Source organism: Nestor notabilis, unplaced genomic scaffold (assembly GCF_000696875.1).
Source record: "Nestor notabilis isolate BGI_N333 unplaced genomic scaffold, ASM69687v1 scaffold33692, whole genome shotgun sequence".
NCBI lineage: Eukaryota > Metazoa > Chordata > Aves > Psittaciformes > Psittacidae > Nestor > Nestor notabilis.
Genome location: NW_009920245.1, coordinates 4,868 through 25,583, shown reverse-complemented (window position 1 = coordinate 25,583; position 20,716 = coordinate 4,868). Strand labels below are relative to the sequence as shown.

General features: G+C 42.3%; 1 protein-coding gene across 1 annotated transcript; it reads left to right on the top strand.

The window, feature by feature from the left end:
* Positions 1 to 6,551: 6,551 nt before the first annotated feature.
* LOC104402658 (chromosome unknown open reading frame, human C1orf21) lies at positions 6,552 to 19,161 on the top strand (the record flags this gene model as incomplete). Its single annotated transcript, XM_010010593.1, has 3 exons — positions 6,552 to 6,628; positions 10,356 to 10,416; positions 18,395 to 19,161. Coding segments are annotated over 3 exons (177 nt in total), but the record flags the coding sequence as incomplete, so codon positions are not given.
* Positions 19,162 to 20,716: the final 1,555 nt, after the last annotated feature.

Sequence of the window (20,716 nt, the reverse complement as noted above, 5' to 3'; positions counted from 1 at the left end):
GCTCTCGGATATTGTAGCATGTTCTCAACTAGTACTCATTTTCTTGGTCTCCAAATTCACCCAGTTTCCTTGTACTCCGTATTCTTCTGTGGTATTATTTTGTTCTCACTCACAGTGGCCCTGAATGTCTATGTTGGCTTCTTTAATGGATTATCCAAGTCTGGTGAAGGATCTCCATGTAGGTTGTACTGATTTTGTACAGGCACAACAAGCATTTCTCCTTCGTGTTTTGAAGGCCTGGCTGAAAGCCACCTTCCACTCAACTGGAAGACTGTTGCTGATTTTAAGCCAGGTCTTGCTGAGCAAGATGCGTAGGTGTGTGCATGCATGTATGTATGACTGGTAAATAAACACTAAAAAGCAGCATTATCTAATTTCTCAGATTGCAGCGTATGGATGCCTTTCTGGTGGGATGTAGGATGCTGCTTAGGATTGTACCTTTCTCTTTCTTTTTTTTAGCAGTTTTTTTTATCCCATTTTGAGTAATTTTTTGATTTTTTTTTTTGTGCTTTCCAAATCCATATTGGATTTCAGGAAGCTAGAGTTGCTGAAGCAAAATTTCCCAGTAATAGCTGGGAAGAAGGAGCTCCATTAAACAGCTCATTTCAGGATGAGGCCTGCCTCTGGTACAAATTAGAGAATACCATTGACCTCTGATGAAAGCACAAGATTTTTCTGTATCAAACCTGGGTTATACTCCCGGTGCCAGTGCAGACTCACTGCTTGATGTTGGCTGGGTCTGCAGATTCTGATCTTTTTCCAAAATAAATGCCAGGCAGTGTCCACATCTGCCTTGCCTTTGCGTGCCTCAGGGGCCACAAGTTGGGTCTGAAGTCTTCAGTCTTCAGCTTCTCCCGCTGTTACCTGGCGATAAAACTCAACAAACTACTTTCCTCTCACACCTGTTGTCCAATATATTAAGAAAGATACTTTATCACAGAATCCCAGGATGGTTGAGGTTGGAAGGGACCTCTAGAGGTCATCTGGTCCAACCTCCCTAACTCAGGCAGGGCCATACAGAGCTGGCTGCCCAGGACTGAGTCCAGACAGCTTTTAGACATCTCCAAGGATGGAGGTATCTATAGGGGTGAGGCATCATGGGCAAATCCTTCATGCTTAGTTGAGGAAATTTTGGCCTGATACAGCAATAATATTTATTAAAATGTTCCATTTAAGACTAAGATGTTATTATGAAACATGACTTCAAGCTTCATTCAGATCCACGGATAACAGCTGAATTATCAAGTCCTCATTTTCAAGACCGAGGTGCTGCAGGCAGCAGGATGGCAGCACTTGGTCACATGGACAGGCTGAACACTGTTGCCTCAGTTATAAGGTGCTCCTTAAAACTGAGCTCCTGTGGTGGATTGCAAACATTTTCTAAGAGCCCGAGGGCAAGACAGGCATCAATAGTGGAGTGATGCCAGCACCCGGTGACTTGTATCACAGTTGTGTGTTCAGGAGTCTATGTGACTGCATCCCCAGTTGCAGCCAACTGGGAGGTGTATTGGAGAGATCAGGGAATATTGTTTCCAGTATTGGCTCTTCTCATGGCCATTGCTGGTAGAAGGTTGCTTTTAAGAAAGACTTCTTGTGGAAAGATAGAAGGTCCTTCTGATGGCTGTGATGGTAATGTCTTTCTTAGGTGTCTTCTCACTACAAGCTGTTTTTTCCAGCTATTTCACTGTGTCTCTTTATGTATGTGCCATGAAGGTTAAATTCATGGACCCTAGCTTTAGAGTCCATTGTATATTTTGGAATCAATATGCGTGTGGAGTATGTGCAAAGCAAGGCCCTCTCCATCCTGGATTCCAAAGCTCAGCCCATGCAGGCACCCACCTCCACTGTCTGATGGTTTCATGATTTTCATCATCTTATGCCATGCACAGGATCACAAGAGGAGAAGGGGAATGGACTCCCTATGTTAGTGCCAGCCAACACACATGATCCATACAGTGCCCTGCCTCATCACCAACCATGCTCTAGACTCCCCTGGACAGCACAACGCAGATGTAGACTCATATACGCGTTGTGGCAGGGGTAATGTGATTCCTCTGAAATCTTCTTTGACCAGCATCTGAGATTTTTTCAGTGCCTGATTTGCCCCTTCATTATAAAGCTACCTTAAATAACATTTTTGGGTGGTTTTACTTCCAGGAAGCTAGAGAAAGCAGAAAGGCTCTCTTCCTGCCAAATTATAATACAAAAAATAAATGCTCATGTATATATAAAGCAAGGAAACTTGAATAAAATCTCATAGGTCAGTACTTCTCCCTTGTTCACCTTGATGCATGAAGACAGTCCATGTAAAATATTATTACCTGAGGCTGGTCTCATAACTGAAGAATGTAAAAAGTGCTGGGCTGGCATATTGAAATTTTATATCTCATCTTTCATACCATTTCTAACTGATGCATTTGGTTTTGTTCTTTTCAAATAACATTATTTTAATAATGAGTTACATGGCTCCAGAAAGCAGTTTGAAGGGCACTGAGAGCTCCTTTGAAGAAAAGTGTCATCTTGAGATAAATCAATTATATTATTTTATAAATATTTGAATAGCTGTAAACTACCTATATTGAGTAAAACATGATCACTGTCTAGAGAGACCGTTGTTGATTTTATCAGCTTCAATATATGTTAGTAGTAAATCTTCAGAGAGAAATTAATCTTAAAAATGGTGTCGATCTGGGTGAGCATGCCACCTTCAAACATTGGTGGCTCAAGATACAAGTTGGATACTTCAGCCTTTTCCAAATTAAACAAAAATCAGCCTTGAAACCAAGAACCTCATTTTACTTAAACCTACATTTTACCGGTTTATGTGGGTTGGTTTGGGTTTGTTTTTTTCCCCCACCCTTTTGAATCTATATTTGTTTAATTATTCTTACTTTAGAGGAAAAACAAAGACCAAAATGTGACTGTAAATTAGTGACAATTAGCCATTAGATTAGGTAGTAGAATTGCTGCTGTCATCTTCAGTTGATTTCTTCCTGGCCAATTCGAGCAATTAAAAATGCGTAAAATAATGTATAGTCTTTTCATAAAATATGTTAGCACTTACGGAAGCATCTCTTAAAAATCAGCCCTTCTCTAGTAAGCCAAGAGTGTTGAGTTGAGAAGAAGGACTATTAGCAGCTTACCTGAGTCCATCTGTGGCAGTGTTATGAATAAAAGCAGAATACTTCAAATGAAGTTCACATGTCTCTGGAAATGGGTTTGAAGAGGGGAAGCGTCAAGGGAAATGTTGACAGATATTTAATTATAATGGCAGTAGTGGCTGTTGCAGTGTTAATAGCATCTGGCAGCAGAGTCACTGCCATCTGTTAATGCTCGGAAATTCTGAATACAGTGCGTCCTTTATGGAGGAATTAACAATAATTAACAAATCTATCAAATGAAATCACCTTGATTTGATCACAGCTTTATCTTGATAATGATTAATTGCAAAATAATGGGAAGTAAAATGTCCACTATTTGCCTTTTTACCGTAGACTAGCTCATGCTGCTGTCCAGGTACAGCATCCTGGAGGGTTTACTTTTAAGCTTCTGTTGTGTTGTATCATTTACTGCATTTACTTTAAATAATCCCTATAAGCAGGACTAGATTAAAAACAAACTTTTGCATATTAATTTCAATTTGCAGTAGATTATGTCTCTTAAAACAGTTACAGTTCTGTTGATGCATGGTAACTTATTTAATGTTAAATAAGGGAGAAAAAGAGGTTAGACTGAAAGAAGTGACCTTTCAATCAAAGTCAAGTCAACCTGGAAGAGCAGTATGACTGCATTAAAGCATTTGGGTTTGGTTTTGTTTGTTTTTTGGGTTTTTTTTTATGCTCAGTAATAGAATCCAAACCATTAATTTCTGATGAGTCAGTTTGTCTTCAAAGTGATGTGGAAAAAAATATTTTTTTTGTTTGTATTTGGAAGAATTATTTTTTAATATCTATTTTTATTGAAGCCAATATTTCAGTCAGTGCAATGAAATTTCACTGCTGTAAATAATAGCTATAAACAAATCAACAAGCCAGTTCCAGACCTGGTTGGATTTTATTTTTCTCTTAACTCTTTTTCTGTTTGTTCCTGCTGGGCAACAGATGGAGAAGGTAACATACTTTCTGCTCAAATAGAAGAATTGTAAGTAGTAAGTAATGGAGGTGTGTTAATTATCAGAAGCAATAGGAGGAAAAGAGCAAATTCGGGGATCTTGGAGTCAAGTAAACTGGAATTTCCAGGTTTTTTTCATATGTGAGTCAAGTAATATTCTGAATATTGCCCTGGGACCCACAGAGAGAAGGCAACATATATTTTTCGTGTGTCTTTCTATTTGTTCCTAAGTGACAGAAGTTTCTTTAGGTTGGGATTTGTGCCAATTCCAGCTACCAATAGGGCTGCACTGACACCAAGCCACAAACTGAGGTGTGGAAAGCCACCTTTGCACTTTCTTGATTTATCACAGCTCCCAGCGCAGGAGCTGTAATTCAGAACTTCCCTTCCCTTTTAATAAGGCAGTGGATTCACATGAGTTTCTTGCTGGTGAGAGGTTTGTGTCTCCAGGGTGACAGTATGCAGAGACAGAAGGTGGACCAAACTTGTGTTGTGGTAGGTGGGAAGGAAGTGCCACAGCTGCAGAACTTGCCGACGGTGGACCATCAAGATGTACCATTTCACATATGTAGTGCAGACCATTCCCAGTTTCTGCCTGAATTGTGGCAAACAAACTGGCGGAGCAGATTTGAAGATGAAGTCTCATCTGGTGCGTGAGGTTGGGATTTAGCTGATTTCTGGGTGTGGTGTCTTCTCCATGAGGCATATCCTTCTCTCTTTAGTTTGCTTGAGAACTGTACAAGTTTGCTTGACAGTTGTATGAGTACACAGTCATCATATGACTATGTAGATGCATGTTTACCACATGTACAACATGCATGTACATAGTAATCTCCATTTAACGCTGTTAAAATTAGAAGATTCTTTGAAAGCAAGTGGTTTTGTCTTCTGCTGCTTTGAGTCGACATCATTGGGTCATGGGCAGGCAGTGGCTGGTAGGATGTAACAAACATGGAGATACATAGAGATATTTGTTAAGGCTTAGAAAAAAGGCTTGTTTCTCTTTTACTATTATTTTCATGCAAGACACTGTTTTCCGTTTAGGAGGATTAGAAAATATGTATTAAACAGTGTTAAATATGCTGAGGCAGTTATGTTTACAGCCCTTGTAGAATTATTCATTAAAAAATTAACTGCTAGACAGCCTCTTATTTTTTTAGATTCAGTGGTTTAGTAGCCCTCTTAAAAATTGTGTTGTGTGATTCAGACATTCGAAGACTAAATAAGACAAAACAAAACCACCAAAATTGCCTACAAAAGCACTAATTCATAGAATCATAGAATATAGGGTTGGAAAGGACCTTAAGATCATCTAGTTCCAACCCCCCTGCCATGAGCAGGGACACCATACACTAAACTCTGTTGCCAAAGCCTCTGTCCAGCCTGGCCTTGAACACCTCCAGGGTTGGAGCATTCACAACTTCCTTGGGCAACCTATTCCAGTGCCTCACCACCCTCACTGTGAAGAACTTCTTCCTTATATCTAACCTGAACTTCCCCTGTTTAAGTTTAAACCCATTACCCCTTGTCCTTGGGTTTGCTTCTGTTAAATTGTCATGTGTATGGTGTGCCTAAGAAATTCAGATGGATTTGTGGAGAAGGTGAGCTGTAACACAGTGCTGGGAAGCTCTGGGAGGGGCCATATCCTTCTCTGGGTTTTGCATACAATAGATATGTGTGTGCACTAAGCTTTGGTTTACAGACATTTTTGACATGAGGACAAGATGTTGCCTTGAAGCGCTGGTTCTCAACTGAATTCTTTTCCCTCCCCATGACTTTTTTAAGATGTTTTTAATGGTTCTTTTCTTCTGTGGAGGACATGGTTGTGTTCCTGCATATAAAATACTCTGGTTTGTTTCTTGGCCCCCTTGTGTCCAGTTTTCTGGCTGAGCAGGTCAAGTCTGCCATTGCTGCTCTTCTTACTGGAATGTTCAATGTATGCTTTCTCCCACATATGGTATTCCACATGATGCTGAGGTTTCTCACCTTTCTTCTGAGCAAACCTATAGGTCTGGGGTGATCTGAGGTTCTGTCTTTTCAATGCTTTGCCTTGCGCTGTTAAGGGTGCCACTTGGTGTTATTATTGATACGACTCTACAAGGAGCCAAGCTGCAGCTGCAGGCCTCGTTTTCCACAGACCACAGGAGAGTTATTAACCAGCGCGGTGTTTGATAGCTGCATGTCCCAGACAGATTTTGCCTGGTGACCCAGAGGCAATCCCCCAGGCCATCAAGCCAGTGACATTTAAAAATTGCCTGCCTGGGGTCACTGCATCGTATTGCCTTTAATTTTGTTTTCAATTATCTTTTCTTACTCAGTTGTACAGGTAGAAGAGGCTGAACCCATCAGAGTGTGACACCATGATGACAAATGCCTGTCGCACTTTGTGTGCTTCATAAATACTGATGGTATCTTTGTTGTGTGTGTTTTGTGTGTTTCAGGAAAAAAGTGCCAGTTCAAATGCAAGACTTAAATCTAATAAAGAGATCCCAGGATTAGTACATCAACCCAGAGCAAAGTAAGTTCATGGGTTTTTTTTTTTTGTTTTAATTGTAATACAGATAAACACAGGATTAAGCAGTATTTGTGAGATTCACGATTATTGCCTAGTGAAAACCAACTGGTGGTTCCAGTAGCCCTAAAACCATGCTCAATTTAAAATAGGTATGGTCACCTGTGTTCTGAGACCAACAACACAGCTGGACAGTACTTGTGCCAGCATCCCGGCAGCATCCTCTCGTTTGCACAGCTAAGAGGCAGGACTTAAAATTGCATGAGATGCATCTTGCCATGCCTTATATGAATACCATACTGTGTTATTTCTCAGCTTTCTATACAACTTACACATAACAAAAAACTCTATGTGCAGTAGTAATAGTATCATTTAAGTTCCCAGGAAAGTTTTTGCTAGCTCTTGCCTTAGATTAGCAGCTATACTGCCTAGGATTAGGAATGGTAAACTTCATCCATTGAAAATTGTCAATTTGTTTCTTAAAATGAGGATTGTTTTTAACTGATATTTTTTTCCATCCTTTGCTTGCTGTTCTGTGCCTGTACCTTGGCTGAGATCAATCACCATTACATATGCCATGAAATATTCAACTCCTGTGACATAGCTGGTCATTGATATTAGTAACTCATTTCTTATCTAAATCACCATTACATTTTAATCACTAATTGGATTGAAAATAACAGATTACATGGAGACATGTATCAGGTTCATAACGAAGAAGCTATAAAGCTTCACTGCTGGATTTTTAACAATAGCAGAAATGCTGTTCTTTATGCTGTGCCTTTGGGGCACTTACTGACTTAAACTTGCTGCATACCAAGTGCATAGTACACAGTTTCAAGTCTGGAAACTTTAGTAGTTTTCTAATCAACTGACAATATAATTCAGATTCCTTTCAAAAGGAAAAATGGAGTGCTTCAGATGTAATTGCAAAGAAATTCACAGTATGGAGGTGGAGGTACAATCACCCTTCAGCAAAGCTGTACTTCATAATTGTGGCTTGGTCCTTCCCAGCAGGGTCAGAGATGTATTCAAGATGCTCTAACAGGAGGCTAATGAACCTGGGCTTAAGAAAGGGCTGTTTCTTTTGATGGGTCATCTCTTCTAGTGCATCCAAGGCAGAGGAACTGCATGGGGTCAAGGGGTCCTTTCTTTCATCAAAATCTGATTTTTTTAAAATCTCCACGGAAATCAGAACTGACCTTCTTTCACCAAAAAACCTAAAGACATTGCATTGGCAAAGGTAAATGTTTCTGTCACAGTCCTGCAAAAATACGGAAACTTCTCAAAGTAACAGAATGTAACATCAAGTTGTTGCATAAAACCTCCATTGTTTGCCCAAGCCTCTGCTGTTTACCCAACCTACCATTGGGTTTCTGTTTATAAAGTGGCTACATGTGTTTGAGTTGCTAATCACCAAGCCAGCAAATATCTGTTATCATGTGCAATTTTTTTTTTAGGTTTATCATCTAAAAACCATGACAGTTCTGACTGCAAGGAGGAGTGGCATTGGATGGCAGCTAAAAGAGCAGAAATTAAATAGATAAATCATTAGATGCATCTTGTAGGACCATTCTTGTAGAACAGGTGGTATTTCAAAACAAAACATGGATTATGTACCAAATGATGAGTTAATTTACAATGGAGGGAGTTTTAATATGCTGTAAAAGTAAGATTGTGGGGGCTCTTCCTGTTTGTATAAGGATTTAGATTTTTACGTCCAGAACCTGGACTCTAGAAACAGTGTATGTAGGGAGCCAGTTTTATGTATGTCTTGAAAGAGGCCAAGAGATTGGTCCTTCACCTTTATACTGCATCCTGATACCTGCCGTACCTTCATGAGGCTTCATTCCTGCCCCGACCTCTCAGATGCTTACTGTGTTTGCTCATCCTCAAAACTGCTGTGTGATCAAGTATGCCACATCCAGTACATGCAGACATGTTCATAACTCATGAAGTAACTGCAGCCTGAAGCATAAAATGAAAATAGTATTTGATACCATTTTTACCTTCCTAAATCACAAGCTCACAGAATGGTTTGGGTAATCATAGAATCATAGAATGGTTAGGGTTGGAAAGGACCTTAAGATCATCTAGTTCCAACCCCCCTGCCATGGGCAGGGACTTCTCACACTAGACCATGTTGCCCAAGGCTCTGTCCAACCTGGCCTTGAAGACTGCCAACGATGGAGCATTTACTGCTTCTTTCGGCAACCTCTTCCGGTGCCTCACCACAATCGTCATAAATAATTTCTTCCTTGTGTACAGTCTAAACCTACCCTCTTTCAGTTTAAAATGGTTGCCCTGTGTCCTGTCACTACAGGCCCTAGTAAAATGTCTCTCTCCATGTTTCTTATAAGGCCCTTTAGTATATCGAAAGGCCACAATAAGGTTTTCCTGAAGCCTTCTCCACACTGAACAACCCCAATGCTTTTCTGAAGATCATGGCCTGCACGGGCTTGAAGACCTCCTGTGGGGCTTTTCATGTATATGGCAACATAATACTCAATTTTTTCCCCCTTCATTTAGTTTCCTTATAAATTATGGTTGGGGGGTGTTATCTCATATTATTAGAAACTGAATCTATGATGTTGCAAAGGCAAGAATATCTTTCTACTGCTTACCTACCCAGAAAGGGCTGTACAGTCCTAAGGTCCTTCTCCAAGACAACTGAATATCCAGGCGATGGGATCGGCTACCCCAAACAAACATCTTTTCCCCATCTCAGATGTAGATGAGAACCTGAGGGACAGGCAGACAGATGGGGGCAAAAAATCCCACAGCCACTGAAAACCGAATTGTTTCCTTTCTTGAATTACCAGCTTTAGGTTTTAATGCCACTTTTGAGACCTTCTTTTCTGAAACTGAGCCTTCATTTATGTCCAGCATAAGCAAATCATTGTATACGTTCATCCCGATAGCAAGTGAAGTATGAACGCTGAGCTTTGTAGGGTAGTGCATCATGTTGTTGGGCACTCAGAAAAAGTACTGTTCATTAACAGCTGAAAGGATCATGCAGAGGGAGAGAGGACTGGGGTGGGAATATCTCCAAGATTATGTCCTTCTAACCATTTGGCATCACTGTTACCACTGCCACCAACCTCCCATTCTTCCTTTTTTGCAAAATCATATCACTAACCCTGAGCCTCTTGGTGCTGCAGAACTATAATTGAAGTGAATCATCTGCTGGGTCTGCTTTGGCAGCAGTAAGGACTACCTGTCTGGGAGGGAAGGACCAGCCTAGGCTTGTAGACATTTCTGGGTGTTGAGTGCAGAGCCTAGCTGTATAGCAGGGCACAACACATCTTCCAGTGCAAGGCTTTAACCTCGCATCTCATTGTAGGCATCTCATTTTGTGGTGGTGAGATTGGCAGTCTTGTAAAACCATCTCTCTTGATACAGAAAAGGCTCTCATTGGCCCAAGAAAAGGCAGTGGGCTATAAGCTTTCTGCAGTCTGTCTGGAAAAGGGAATAGTTTCCTCTGGATGCATGTGGGTCCTAGTTACCATCCGAAGTGTAGCATGCGTACACTGAAGTAAATGCGGTAATTTTTCTATGGGCAACCAAAAAAAGGGGAAAAAAATAAAAAAATGTAATTGTAGATGAAAGTGAAAACTATTTTGCATAGTGGTGAAAGCTTACAGCTGGCCCCTAGACAAACCTGGACTGCAGCATCAGTATTTTAAAATCGAATAAGTCCTGTTGGTACTCATACTGTTCCTTTGCCTTTCAGCATGCACATCTCTGAAAGCCAACAAGAGTTCTTCAGAATGCTTGATGAAAAAATTGAAAAGGTAAGACACAATAAAGTAAATGTACATTTTCACTCAGGGGTAGGCACACAGGTTTTCTGGCTCCATGAGGAGGACAACATGACACTGCCTGTTGCAGTGCTTCATGTTCTCCACTACTTAGAGGGGCTCTAGTCTGAGATCCCCCTTGGTTAGATAAAGCTTGTTGGTCAGGTAATTCAAGTGCAAAAAGACAAAAAAAGTAAAGAGGTTACAGGAAGTACTGGAGAGAATCCTTTGTTTTGTGGAAGCATCAAAAGTCTAGGATGAAGGGCAAATTAACCTACTGGATAAAGGAGGAGAAAAAAGTGGGGTCTTACGCCTTTAGTGATTTGCTCTTTCATTTAACCTCTATGGGAGACAACTGGAATCTTAATGCCAGTAGTATCTGGGATACCCTTCTAATTTCTTGCAGAATCTCTTCAGAATACCTCCCAGCTCCAAGAGATAGTGTAGCTGTATGTGCAGATAACCCTGCCTCAAGACATACACTGAGTAAAATAAAGACGCTGGAGATGTTTTGAAGAAGAGGTTGCATGGTTCTTTGCATATCTCATCTCATTGTCTGATAGCAGCTTTCACGTGTTTCACAGGTCTTTAAAATAAGAATCTCAGTTTTTGTGAGATAGTAGAAAATAATTGTATCTCAACATAGATGGGAAACGGAGACTTAAGGAATTAAATGAGCTACTTGGATCAAGTCTAGAGCTCAGCTGTTGTTTATACTTGAGTTGATGTTCACTCACCAATATACTCTTTACACTTAAGATTTTGGAATGGTGTATCTTATTTAATAGTAGATAATACTAGATACTTGCTTCCCCAATTACAATGAAGTAATTTGTACTCCCAAGTTTAGACTAGACATTAGGAAGCATTTCTTTACTGACAGGGTGGTCAAACACTGAAACAGGCTTCCTACAGAGGTGGTCAATACCTGAGTAGAAGTGAGGAGGAGTCCAGTATTTCACAGGGTTAGGAACTCACTTGACCTATATGCATTTAAGAATTTCTACATATCCATAATACAGCTGCATCTCCTTTGAATACATTCATTCACCCTGTATTTTGCTGGGTGAATGCATTTTGCTGCTGCTTTTCCTGGACATCACCACTTTCCATAATGTCGAACGCAAAATCTCCAGTGAAATGGATTTTCCAAAGATCTCTGTTATCTACAGACCAGAACATCTGATGGCTGTATCTAATTATGAATTGAGGTCAAGTTTTTTGGTTTTGAGATTTGTTTCAGGACAGTAATACCGTTCACTCACCAGCTGCCACACTGAGATGCAGTTGACTGTGTCTCCTCGCTGTTTGGATCATACTCTCAGATGCTTACAGGTGTTCTACAGGGCTCTTACACTAATTTATCTTGTAGATCAGGAGATTACCTATTTAGAGCAAATACATGGGTTTATCTATCAAGGATAGGGAGACAGCTCTCATGCATTTCAAGCTACTGACAGTTGATGAGATTGGCAGGAGTTAATGCACAGCTGAACGTGGGATTTCCTTTCTCTGGGGACCTCCTGTGCCTAAGGAAATAGTGTCCTAAGAGAATTTTGGCATTTTTTTAATTAATCTTTGCCCACAATACATTGTTTTTCTAGGTATCTGCCACAAGTGCCAAAAAGATTGGAAAATATGAGGGGGTTTATTTGATCCCTAAGTAGCATTTTGAGTCCCTTCTTCAGGGAAATGGAGGACAGCAGTCAAACAATTAGAAGAACTGTATCACTAAGGAGCTTGCCAGTTACAGCTGAAATAGTCTGCAGGAGTGAGGGACATTGCCTATGGTCGGTGAGGTCCCAAACATGTTGTAATGTTCACATGGTAACTGTGGCCATGAGTAGTGCTGGATTTGTAATGGGGGCACATTGTCCACCACTGACTCCATGGGCTGTGTCTACAGAAACTCTGTAGAACAGAGAAATTTCAGCTTGTGCTGAAATCCCAAGGGGCATTAGGTCACATAATACAAATAAGTGACAACAACTCTAACATGCATGCTGTAAATTAGAGAGGAAAATTAAATGGGTATTTCAGACTCATCAAAACAAAACAGGAGAGTCAACTAAAATAGAATTTTTGCAATCAAAGTGTGAAATGGAAAGAACACAGGTTGATGTTTTAGCAACTGAAAATACGAAGTATTTATGAATCCTGGAGATCAAAAAAAGACTTAATGAAACAGTCTGGAGAATTTCTCTGAAAGTCTAATGCCTGTTGGTACCCAGCACGCGCCTGTGTTCCTGGCTGCCTGTGCAAAGCTGAACTGCCTTCTGCAAATGCAAAGGTAAAAGCCAGAATGTCAACCCCAACGCATGGAGCTGCTGTCTACCAAAATTTGGTGTCAAAACACCGGGAGATATTCAGAAGGAGACATCTGTTCCTATCCCTGTGTGAGTGTGTGTTCCTGCTAAGAGAGCTAGAGCTGAACTTGCACGTATGGAACTGTGTGATTATAGTACTTCGATTCATACGGTTTGTTGGAAGGAAAAAGTGCTGGAACAAAGTCTTGAAAATGAATGCTGAGGTAGGGCTGACTGAGAATGTAAAAGTCAGACTCACAATAGGGTTAGATATTGATTCTACTAGAGTCAACCCAGAGGCACCAAAATCTGAAGAAATCCCATTAATTGAACAGGATGTCTCAGAGCAGAGAGTTAATCCTGGACACAGTCTTTGCAGGCTCAAGTCCATAGACTTGAGGGAGCCCTCTGCCACCAGGGCTTGCATGAAAATATGAAATAAAAGCAAAATTAAAAGCTATGATGTATGTGAAGTGGTGAATGCAGAAAATTTACCCCATTTAGCATTTGCTAGTGAAAACATATTGATGACAGCTATCATGGAGAACGGTCTGAAAAATTAGTGTTTTCTCTGACTTCTACATACAGAGCAGTGAAACAATCATCAGAAATTATTCCTTTAAGTATATATTATTACTGTAAGCCATGGCACAGTGTGTAGGCAGCTGTCTCACTGTAGGAAAAAATACCAGGGCTAAGGTATAATTGAACAGTTGACCAGCAATTTCTAGGATTGTATCTGGGGATTGTACCCCCAGAAGAGAAGCATCCCTGGCTTTGTGGTTTAAAAAAAACAAACCCAAAACAATCCAAGTAAAACTGTATAACTGTATGAGAGGAAACCCTCACTGGTGCCATCATCATAAGCTATTTCCTACATAGCTACAGTGGTTTGTAAACAATAATCACAATGCAAACATGCTTGTGAAAAAAAAATGAGATTAAGAAATGTATGTGAAGATGTCTTGCTACAAACTCACGTGACTGGTGGATATCCTGAGCCTGGGGCATTGTGTTTCCACTGCCACAGGGGATGTTGCTTTGGGTCAAGAGATAACTTGGTCTTGATCACCAGCACTGGTGTCAGAATGGCTTTGCAAGAGTTTCTCTGCCAATCACATACCTGGCCACTGGGAGCCAGGTTGGAGACTACCAATTTGTTGTTGGAGGCCATGGAAGGGATGCCTGGCGGCAGCTTGCTTCATCTCCTCGTTAGTAAAACTGGGCATGAAATGCAGGAGGAAGACACAATGCAGCTCCTTGTATCGTATTTAAACACTGCTGTTAGAAAAAAGGGGGTTGCTAACTGAAACGTATGCAAGGGTGGAATTACTAGCCTAAAACTCATTAGCAAAGTGGATTGCTCTTAATGACTCCATTGATTTTTCTCTAACAAAATCAGAAACGGACAAAAATTAGCACAGTATACAATTATTTAGTGCCGCCTCTCAGCGTTTTCTTCCCATCCTTTCTGTGAGCACTGTAAACAAAACCAGATTGATGAAAAGGGTTCCCACCACAGAGCCAGGCTAACGTTTCCCAGCATCAGCCATCTCCTCTGAAAGGGGCCACTGTGTCCCACAAGCTCTTTCAGCCATCGCAGAAGAAAGGGCTGCTTGGTGCAGCTCATTTTTCCTCTCCCAGGCCGGCCGGCCTCCTCTTCCTCCTCTCCAAGCCAGGGCCATGGTGTGAGGATGCTGGTGCCAAGCTGCAGAGCTGTGGCGGAAGAAGCGTCTCCTTAGCTGCCTTCTCTCCCTCGGCAAGTCCGCCAGCCACACAAAAGGCTTTTGAAGTGGGAAGGCTTCTGCATTCCTGTGGCATGGAGTTTTGTTTATTGGCCTGTCACCCGCAACAATGGGAGAAAGGGCTTTTCCTGTGATTCTTTTTTTCTTTTCTTTTTTTCTCTAAAAGGATATCACCAGCCATGAAGCATTCCCTGGTAGGGGCATCAGGATGGTAGATGCAGCAAGAGGAGAGAGCAGGGGAATGAGCCTTTCTGGTTTGGGTGCACGCAGCAGTAAAGGAGCATAAGGCCTTTTTAAAATTACTTTAAAGTCACACACTTGTGTTAAGGTGTTTCTGAGAACATCTACAAAAGTTGAAAGTTGGATTTTGAAACTGCAGTGGAGGAAGACAGGATTTTTTGGGAATTACCTGGACTTGGATGGATGCATGTGTTCCCGCTCTCATCTTCCTTGGTGCAGTTCATTTACACTCCCAATCATTAAAACTTATTTAAAAGAGCCCCATGCTATTAAGGGCTATTAAAGGGTGGCCCATGCAGCTCTGTTATTTGCTGCCTGCTCTGTGCCTGTGGCTTCTCTGCATTCAGGAGCCTGCTCCCCTGGGCAGCAGGGACAGGGTTTGGTCAGCACCCTCATTTTCCATCCACAATTCTGCTCTATTTGGGGGGGTTGTCACCTCTCTGGTTTCTTCCTTTTCTTCCTGACACAGACATCTGCTCTCCCAAAAAACCCACAGGGCACTTTATTCCTTCTCTGATCTTTCTGAGGAATACTCACCTTGTTATTACTGATAAAAATTTAATTAGGGAGTAAGCGTTAGACAAAAGGTTTTATCTAAAAAGAAAAAGAATACAGGGGATTTTTAACTCTTTTTTTGGGCTTCCTTGTATTGTGGTTTCTCTCAGGAGGATGAATACCCACTGCTGTAAATACCCATTGCTCAAGGAGATCTCGGTTATCACAAGCCCTCCTTCAAGAAGATGCTAAAGCACCTGTCAGCTTTCTGCTCATGAGCTGCTCCAGGGCTTAAGTGCTGTTTCCCTTGTGTTTAAATACAAGTATGTGTTTAACCCTGCCGAACTGGGCCAGGACACTTTAGGCCTTGTTGGGCTGAGCCCCACGTTGTTGTTTGTGCTGGGATTAAATGCTGGGCACATGTTGGTGTACGTCTTTGCAGTGTAGCCGGGGCAGTGGGTGTAGGAGAGCTGCAATGGGTGCAGGACTATGTGCAAACTGGGTGTTTGCTGTCACAGCTGATCCCCACCCCTGACAAGCTAAACTAACTTGCCAGACCAGGGTGGTCCCACAGGTTGTGTTGCATCCCACTACTGAGAAGGATGGATGTGGCCCTTCTTTCTCCAGGTAAAGAAAAGCAACAGCTTCTTAACTTGCCAAAAATCCCAAGTGAAAGCAAACCTCCCAATTTTGCATGCAAGCTGCCAGCCCACCGTGCCTTTGCTGCGACATGGTTCTTGGTGTGTAACAAATGGATCCCTTCCCCTGCTTCGCAGCAGGCTCCTCCATGTGGTACGGTGACAGAGAGGGGAAGGGGATGTGAAGTCTTCAGCCAGCTGCTCAGTGGCTGCAGGAGCCTGTTATGGTCCCCCTCTCCCTCACCACATCTTCCCCTTCCCACCAGCTGGTGCGTTGGCAGGGCCACCCCTTCTGAAGGAAGTGCTGGTGCAAACCTTCCCTGCAGAACAGCACAGCAGGCTGGGGCTGCAGCGGGGCTCCTTGCCTCACTGTCAGGTGTCACCGCAGCTTAGGCATCAGGTGAGCTGGTCCGTGCCGGGTGCAGTGGGTGGGGGAGCCTGTGTGTCACACTGCAGGAAGGGGTGGGAGGTGTTCCTGGTGTTTGTGACAGCTCTCGCCCTCCTCCCCGTCTCGGCTGTGCTGCCGCTGCCCACACGGCAAGGAGCAGGCTGGCAGGAAGCTTGGTGTGGTGACAGCTCCCTGCCCACCAGTGACCAAGGTCTATGGCTCTGAGGCCATCCTTGAGACACCAACATGTCTCCATCCCCACTGGTGTAAAGGTGGAAATAAAGTGCCTGGCAGCAGCAGCCTGGCTCTCGACAGCCTTCAGGCAGCGGGTGAGAGGTGGAATTTCCACACTTTGGCAAGGACTTCTTCAGCATGTTGCTTTTTAAGCAGTTTCTTGGCAACCTGTTGAGGAGCGATGCACTTGGTTGCCAGAGAGCAAACCCAGAAGCAGAATGGCAGGAGGAATGGGCAAGAAAAAGTGCAGCGCAGCTTTCTTCCATGTTTTGGGTCTGTTTGAGCCTTTAATAGCACTGATGGCCACTGGTGTGGAGCACTGTGGGGAATGCTCTACCATGGTTCTCTCTCTTAAGCAGGAGGCTGGGGAACCAGGTAAATGAATCTCCTCAGTCATCATTTACCACAGGTGGTTCTCACAGCTCTTGAAACATGTTGGACAAAGCCTTCATCACCACCAGCTTAGTCTCATGTTTTTTTCTGAATGCGTTGTGGTCCCTGGCGTAGAAAAAAACAATTGATTTGGGCTTCTCCGCCAAGTATTTTGGTATTCCTTCTGAGTCAGATATTTTACTTGAAAAAAATTTATGTTTTTCTTTCTGGGTCAGTGGTTGCTGAATTGAATTTTATTTTTTTTTAACATGCTAAGAAAGCCCTTTTGCTAATAGCACTGGGCCACAGAGAGCTGTTAAAGCACTGCACGTTCCTGGGTGTGAACCCTCCGGCATAGTGGGCTCTGCAATCCCAGTGTTGTCAGTGGGATTTTAAATGCAGAGACATTTTGGAGCCTCTGTTCCTGACAGGTACCCCAGCTGTACTCCTAAAGAAACTGATCGCTCCATCAGGACGTATCTCTTCCTTGTCTTTTTTCACTCTTTTCTCCTGACACTCTTCTCAAGACAGGTCAGTGACTGCTTTGATTGTGGGGCAGCTGCGTACCCCACCTTGGCTGAGTGGAGCTTCACCCATTTTACTGTTGCTTAGTTGGTCTTTTCTGCTTACAGGGTGTTATGAAGCTTTTACATGCTATTGCGGGGCTGAGACCTGTGTTTCTTGTTTTCTTCTTCTTTGCCAGCCTTTTGGTCAGTTGCTGGAGTTTTCCGTGCAAGCTCTTGGGATACACTTGACACATGGGAACAATGGGAAATAGTCCAGAGGTTGAGATTTTTGGTACTACATTTGAGGCACTTGTTTTATGCAGGGTATCTTGGGTGGCTTGTGTGCTGAAAAGCTCAGATCCAGCTGCTTCTGTGTAGAGAAACAAGGACAGTGGGTCCTGTTAGTTCCTATTCTTGCCACTTCACAACAGCTAGTGAGGGATGTGACATACCTTCTCTAGACCTTTCTGAGGGTAATACCTAGATAGGTGCTGCTGCAAGTCTTGTGTTTGGGATGGAACAGAAGGCATAACATGACTGGTCTGTTAGAAGTCTGTGTTTAGTGAAGCTTAGCCTGTTTGCTCTTACCTTAAACTCTTGCTGAGGTTATCAGATGAGGTATTCTTGTTCACAGCAGCTGGCCTGTGTTGCTCATAGGATTGTGTGCTTCATTTCTTTTGCCTCAGAGAGTATGTTTTCATGGTGAATCTGTACAGTTGTGTCCATCAAGATGTATCTTTACATAAAATAGTTTTATAAAACAGTTTGTTGGACTTGCCCTGGAATTCATTAGAGGGGATGAAGTTTATGAGATTAATCGTGACAGAAAGGGAAGGGTCTTCTATCCTGTTTTCATGCAAACTTTCCAGAGACAGTTGGAGGAGTTGTACAAACTCTGTTCCCTATTTTTAGGATTTCTACCCAGCTCTGAACTTAAATCTCCCAAGTTTAGAGAACTGATATGCATTATTAGTAAGCGCTCCCTTGATTTATGTTACTCCTGTCTTCAAGTAGTCATTTACAAACTGTCTGGCTTTTCTTCTTACAGGGTCGTGATTATTGTTCAGAAGAGGAGGATGTCACATAGTGCCAATTCTGCCACTCACATCAGGAATACTACTGTGTAAATAGATTACAACCCAGTTGAGACCTTTTGGAAGTCTTCTAGAGTGAACAGCACTACATAACAGAAGAAGATAATTTCCACATTATATGCTCCATTCAGTTACAGTGTTTCTTAATGAACAGATGAGGAATATTGCTAAGAACTCGTAAGGAACTGTTTTTGTTGCTGCTAGTTAAAACTTGTTGCAACTTCTCACTTTTTTCTGTGTCCAGATACGCAGCAAATCCTTAAAGTTAATCCAAAAGACGTTGTTGATTTTATTGAGGCTTCTGGCCTGTTTTCTATCAGATGAGGTAGTGTTATACAAAGCTTCCATAAGTGAACATTCAAGCGTCTAAGAAACACCCTTAAGCTGTCTGTCAGTCCACGTTCAGGCCGGAGTGCTTATTAATGCTGGTGATGGCAAGCTTTGGAGATGGGATGTTTTTTGCCATGGCAGGCCTTGTTTCTCTACTGAGAAGAAGTTGAGAAACTATTATTCATTAAAAGCATGTTATCACTGAAATACTGGAAGTGATACAGGAGCAGGAATTTGTATTTTATGAGGAAAAACAGTTTTGTTTAATAGGCATCTTAATCAAGGACTAAGCTTGCAGTATTGGCTTTGCTGAGCACGAATGGGAGAGTGATCACAATCATTTTGAATCTCTTTTTTTCTAAGAAAATAAACATTTTACTGTTTTTATGTATTCTTGTCTTTTACCATTCCTACAATACAATTTAAGAGTCTGGGGACAAGGAAGGCAAAACCAACCCTCTGCATTGGTGAGTCTGTGGGTCTTATCTCTTAAAGTGACACTGCGAACTGGGGGTATCTGTTGTGTAGAGTTTATTTTTCCATATTATTTCCATATGGAGAAGATAATACCTTCTCAAAAGCAGATGTAATATTTTTAACAAATGCTGTCATGAGTAAAAGAAAAAAAAAGAAGGGGAAAAAATACAGCTTTTGCATTTATTATTTGAAAGGAGATTGTTACCTGTGCTGATACTTCTTCCTGATTTGACACCATGTAAGGGCCAGGTTTGCACTGCGTCCCATGGAGAAGCTTTGTCAGGACACAGCTTTCTGTATTGTATTGATTTGATTGTTCTGATGTGTGTGATGTATGCGGGATAGACCATGAGATTGCATTAATAGCATGTTTTGCTGAAGTGGCTGACCCTTGAGTCGGGCACTCAACCCAAAGCCCTTTAACACTGGCCACTTTTCACTGGACCTTCTGAAAATCAGATCCCTTTAAAGGGTTTCAAGTCCCTCAAAAATCCCCTGTGACTTCTGAAAATCTCTAAAATATTCAGGAATTTCTTGACTCAGGAGATTTCCTCTAATGTTCACTCCAAGTAGGGTTGGGCAGTCGGCGCCAGCAGGTTCAGTTCCCTGTCACCGCTGTGTCACACCTAGAATATGTCAAAAAAAAAAAAAAGTCCTTGTGCTGCTTTTGCTGCACTGGATTTTCCTTTGGCTTTCAGGCAGTGGGTGGAATAGTGGGGTAGGGAGGACCCACCAGAGGGGAGTTACTCTTACTCATGCAGGACTGGATGTGAACACCTCCAGCAAGAGCAGCTTCCCAAGCAGCATTTGTGAGGCTACAGCGTCAAGCCCTCTTCTTAAGGTAGACGCTCTTTCTGAGCGCTGCGAATTGCTCAGTCCCGTGGTCTCCTGTCAGCCTCGGTTCGAGTCGAGTGGCCGCTGTAGCGCAGATCTGGGAGAACTCAAGCACTACCTGGCTTTAGTAGTTTTCCATGCAAAAGCTCAGTGACGGGGTCCACTCGGGCATGTTTCAGTATGCGCATCTTTATTCTGTTGATGGTCAAAAATTGCTGGCCAATTCTGATGTTCCTAAATCCTCACTGCATTTTGGCAGCTGCTTTGGCCATGCAGGAATTCCCGAGAATACATGGAGATGAGGTTTCACTGACTTACTCCCATGACATCATCCTCCTTAGGGCTGTTGGCATCTCTCAGTGCGATAGATCCATTTGATCTGTTAAGAATTCTTCAAGGTGGTGGCTCCATCCTCTTGCATATGACTTTTTCCATAATTTATGGCAGCTCTCAAGCAGGTAGCCATGCTAAGGGGAGGCAGGAGACCGTGCTTTTCAATTATTTAAACACTTTAATTAATAAAGAGCCCCGGGGCTTGAGCCCGCAAGTCCTGCTTTCGAAAGTGCTTTATAAAGCTTTCACAGGCAATACAAGAGTGATGGAATTGGGTCTGTCCCTTTGAAACATGGTTCATT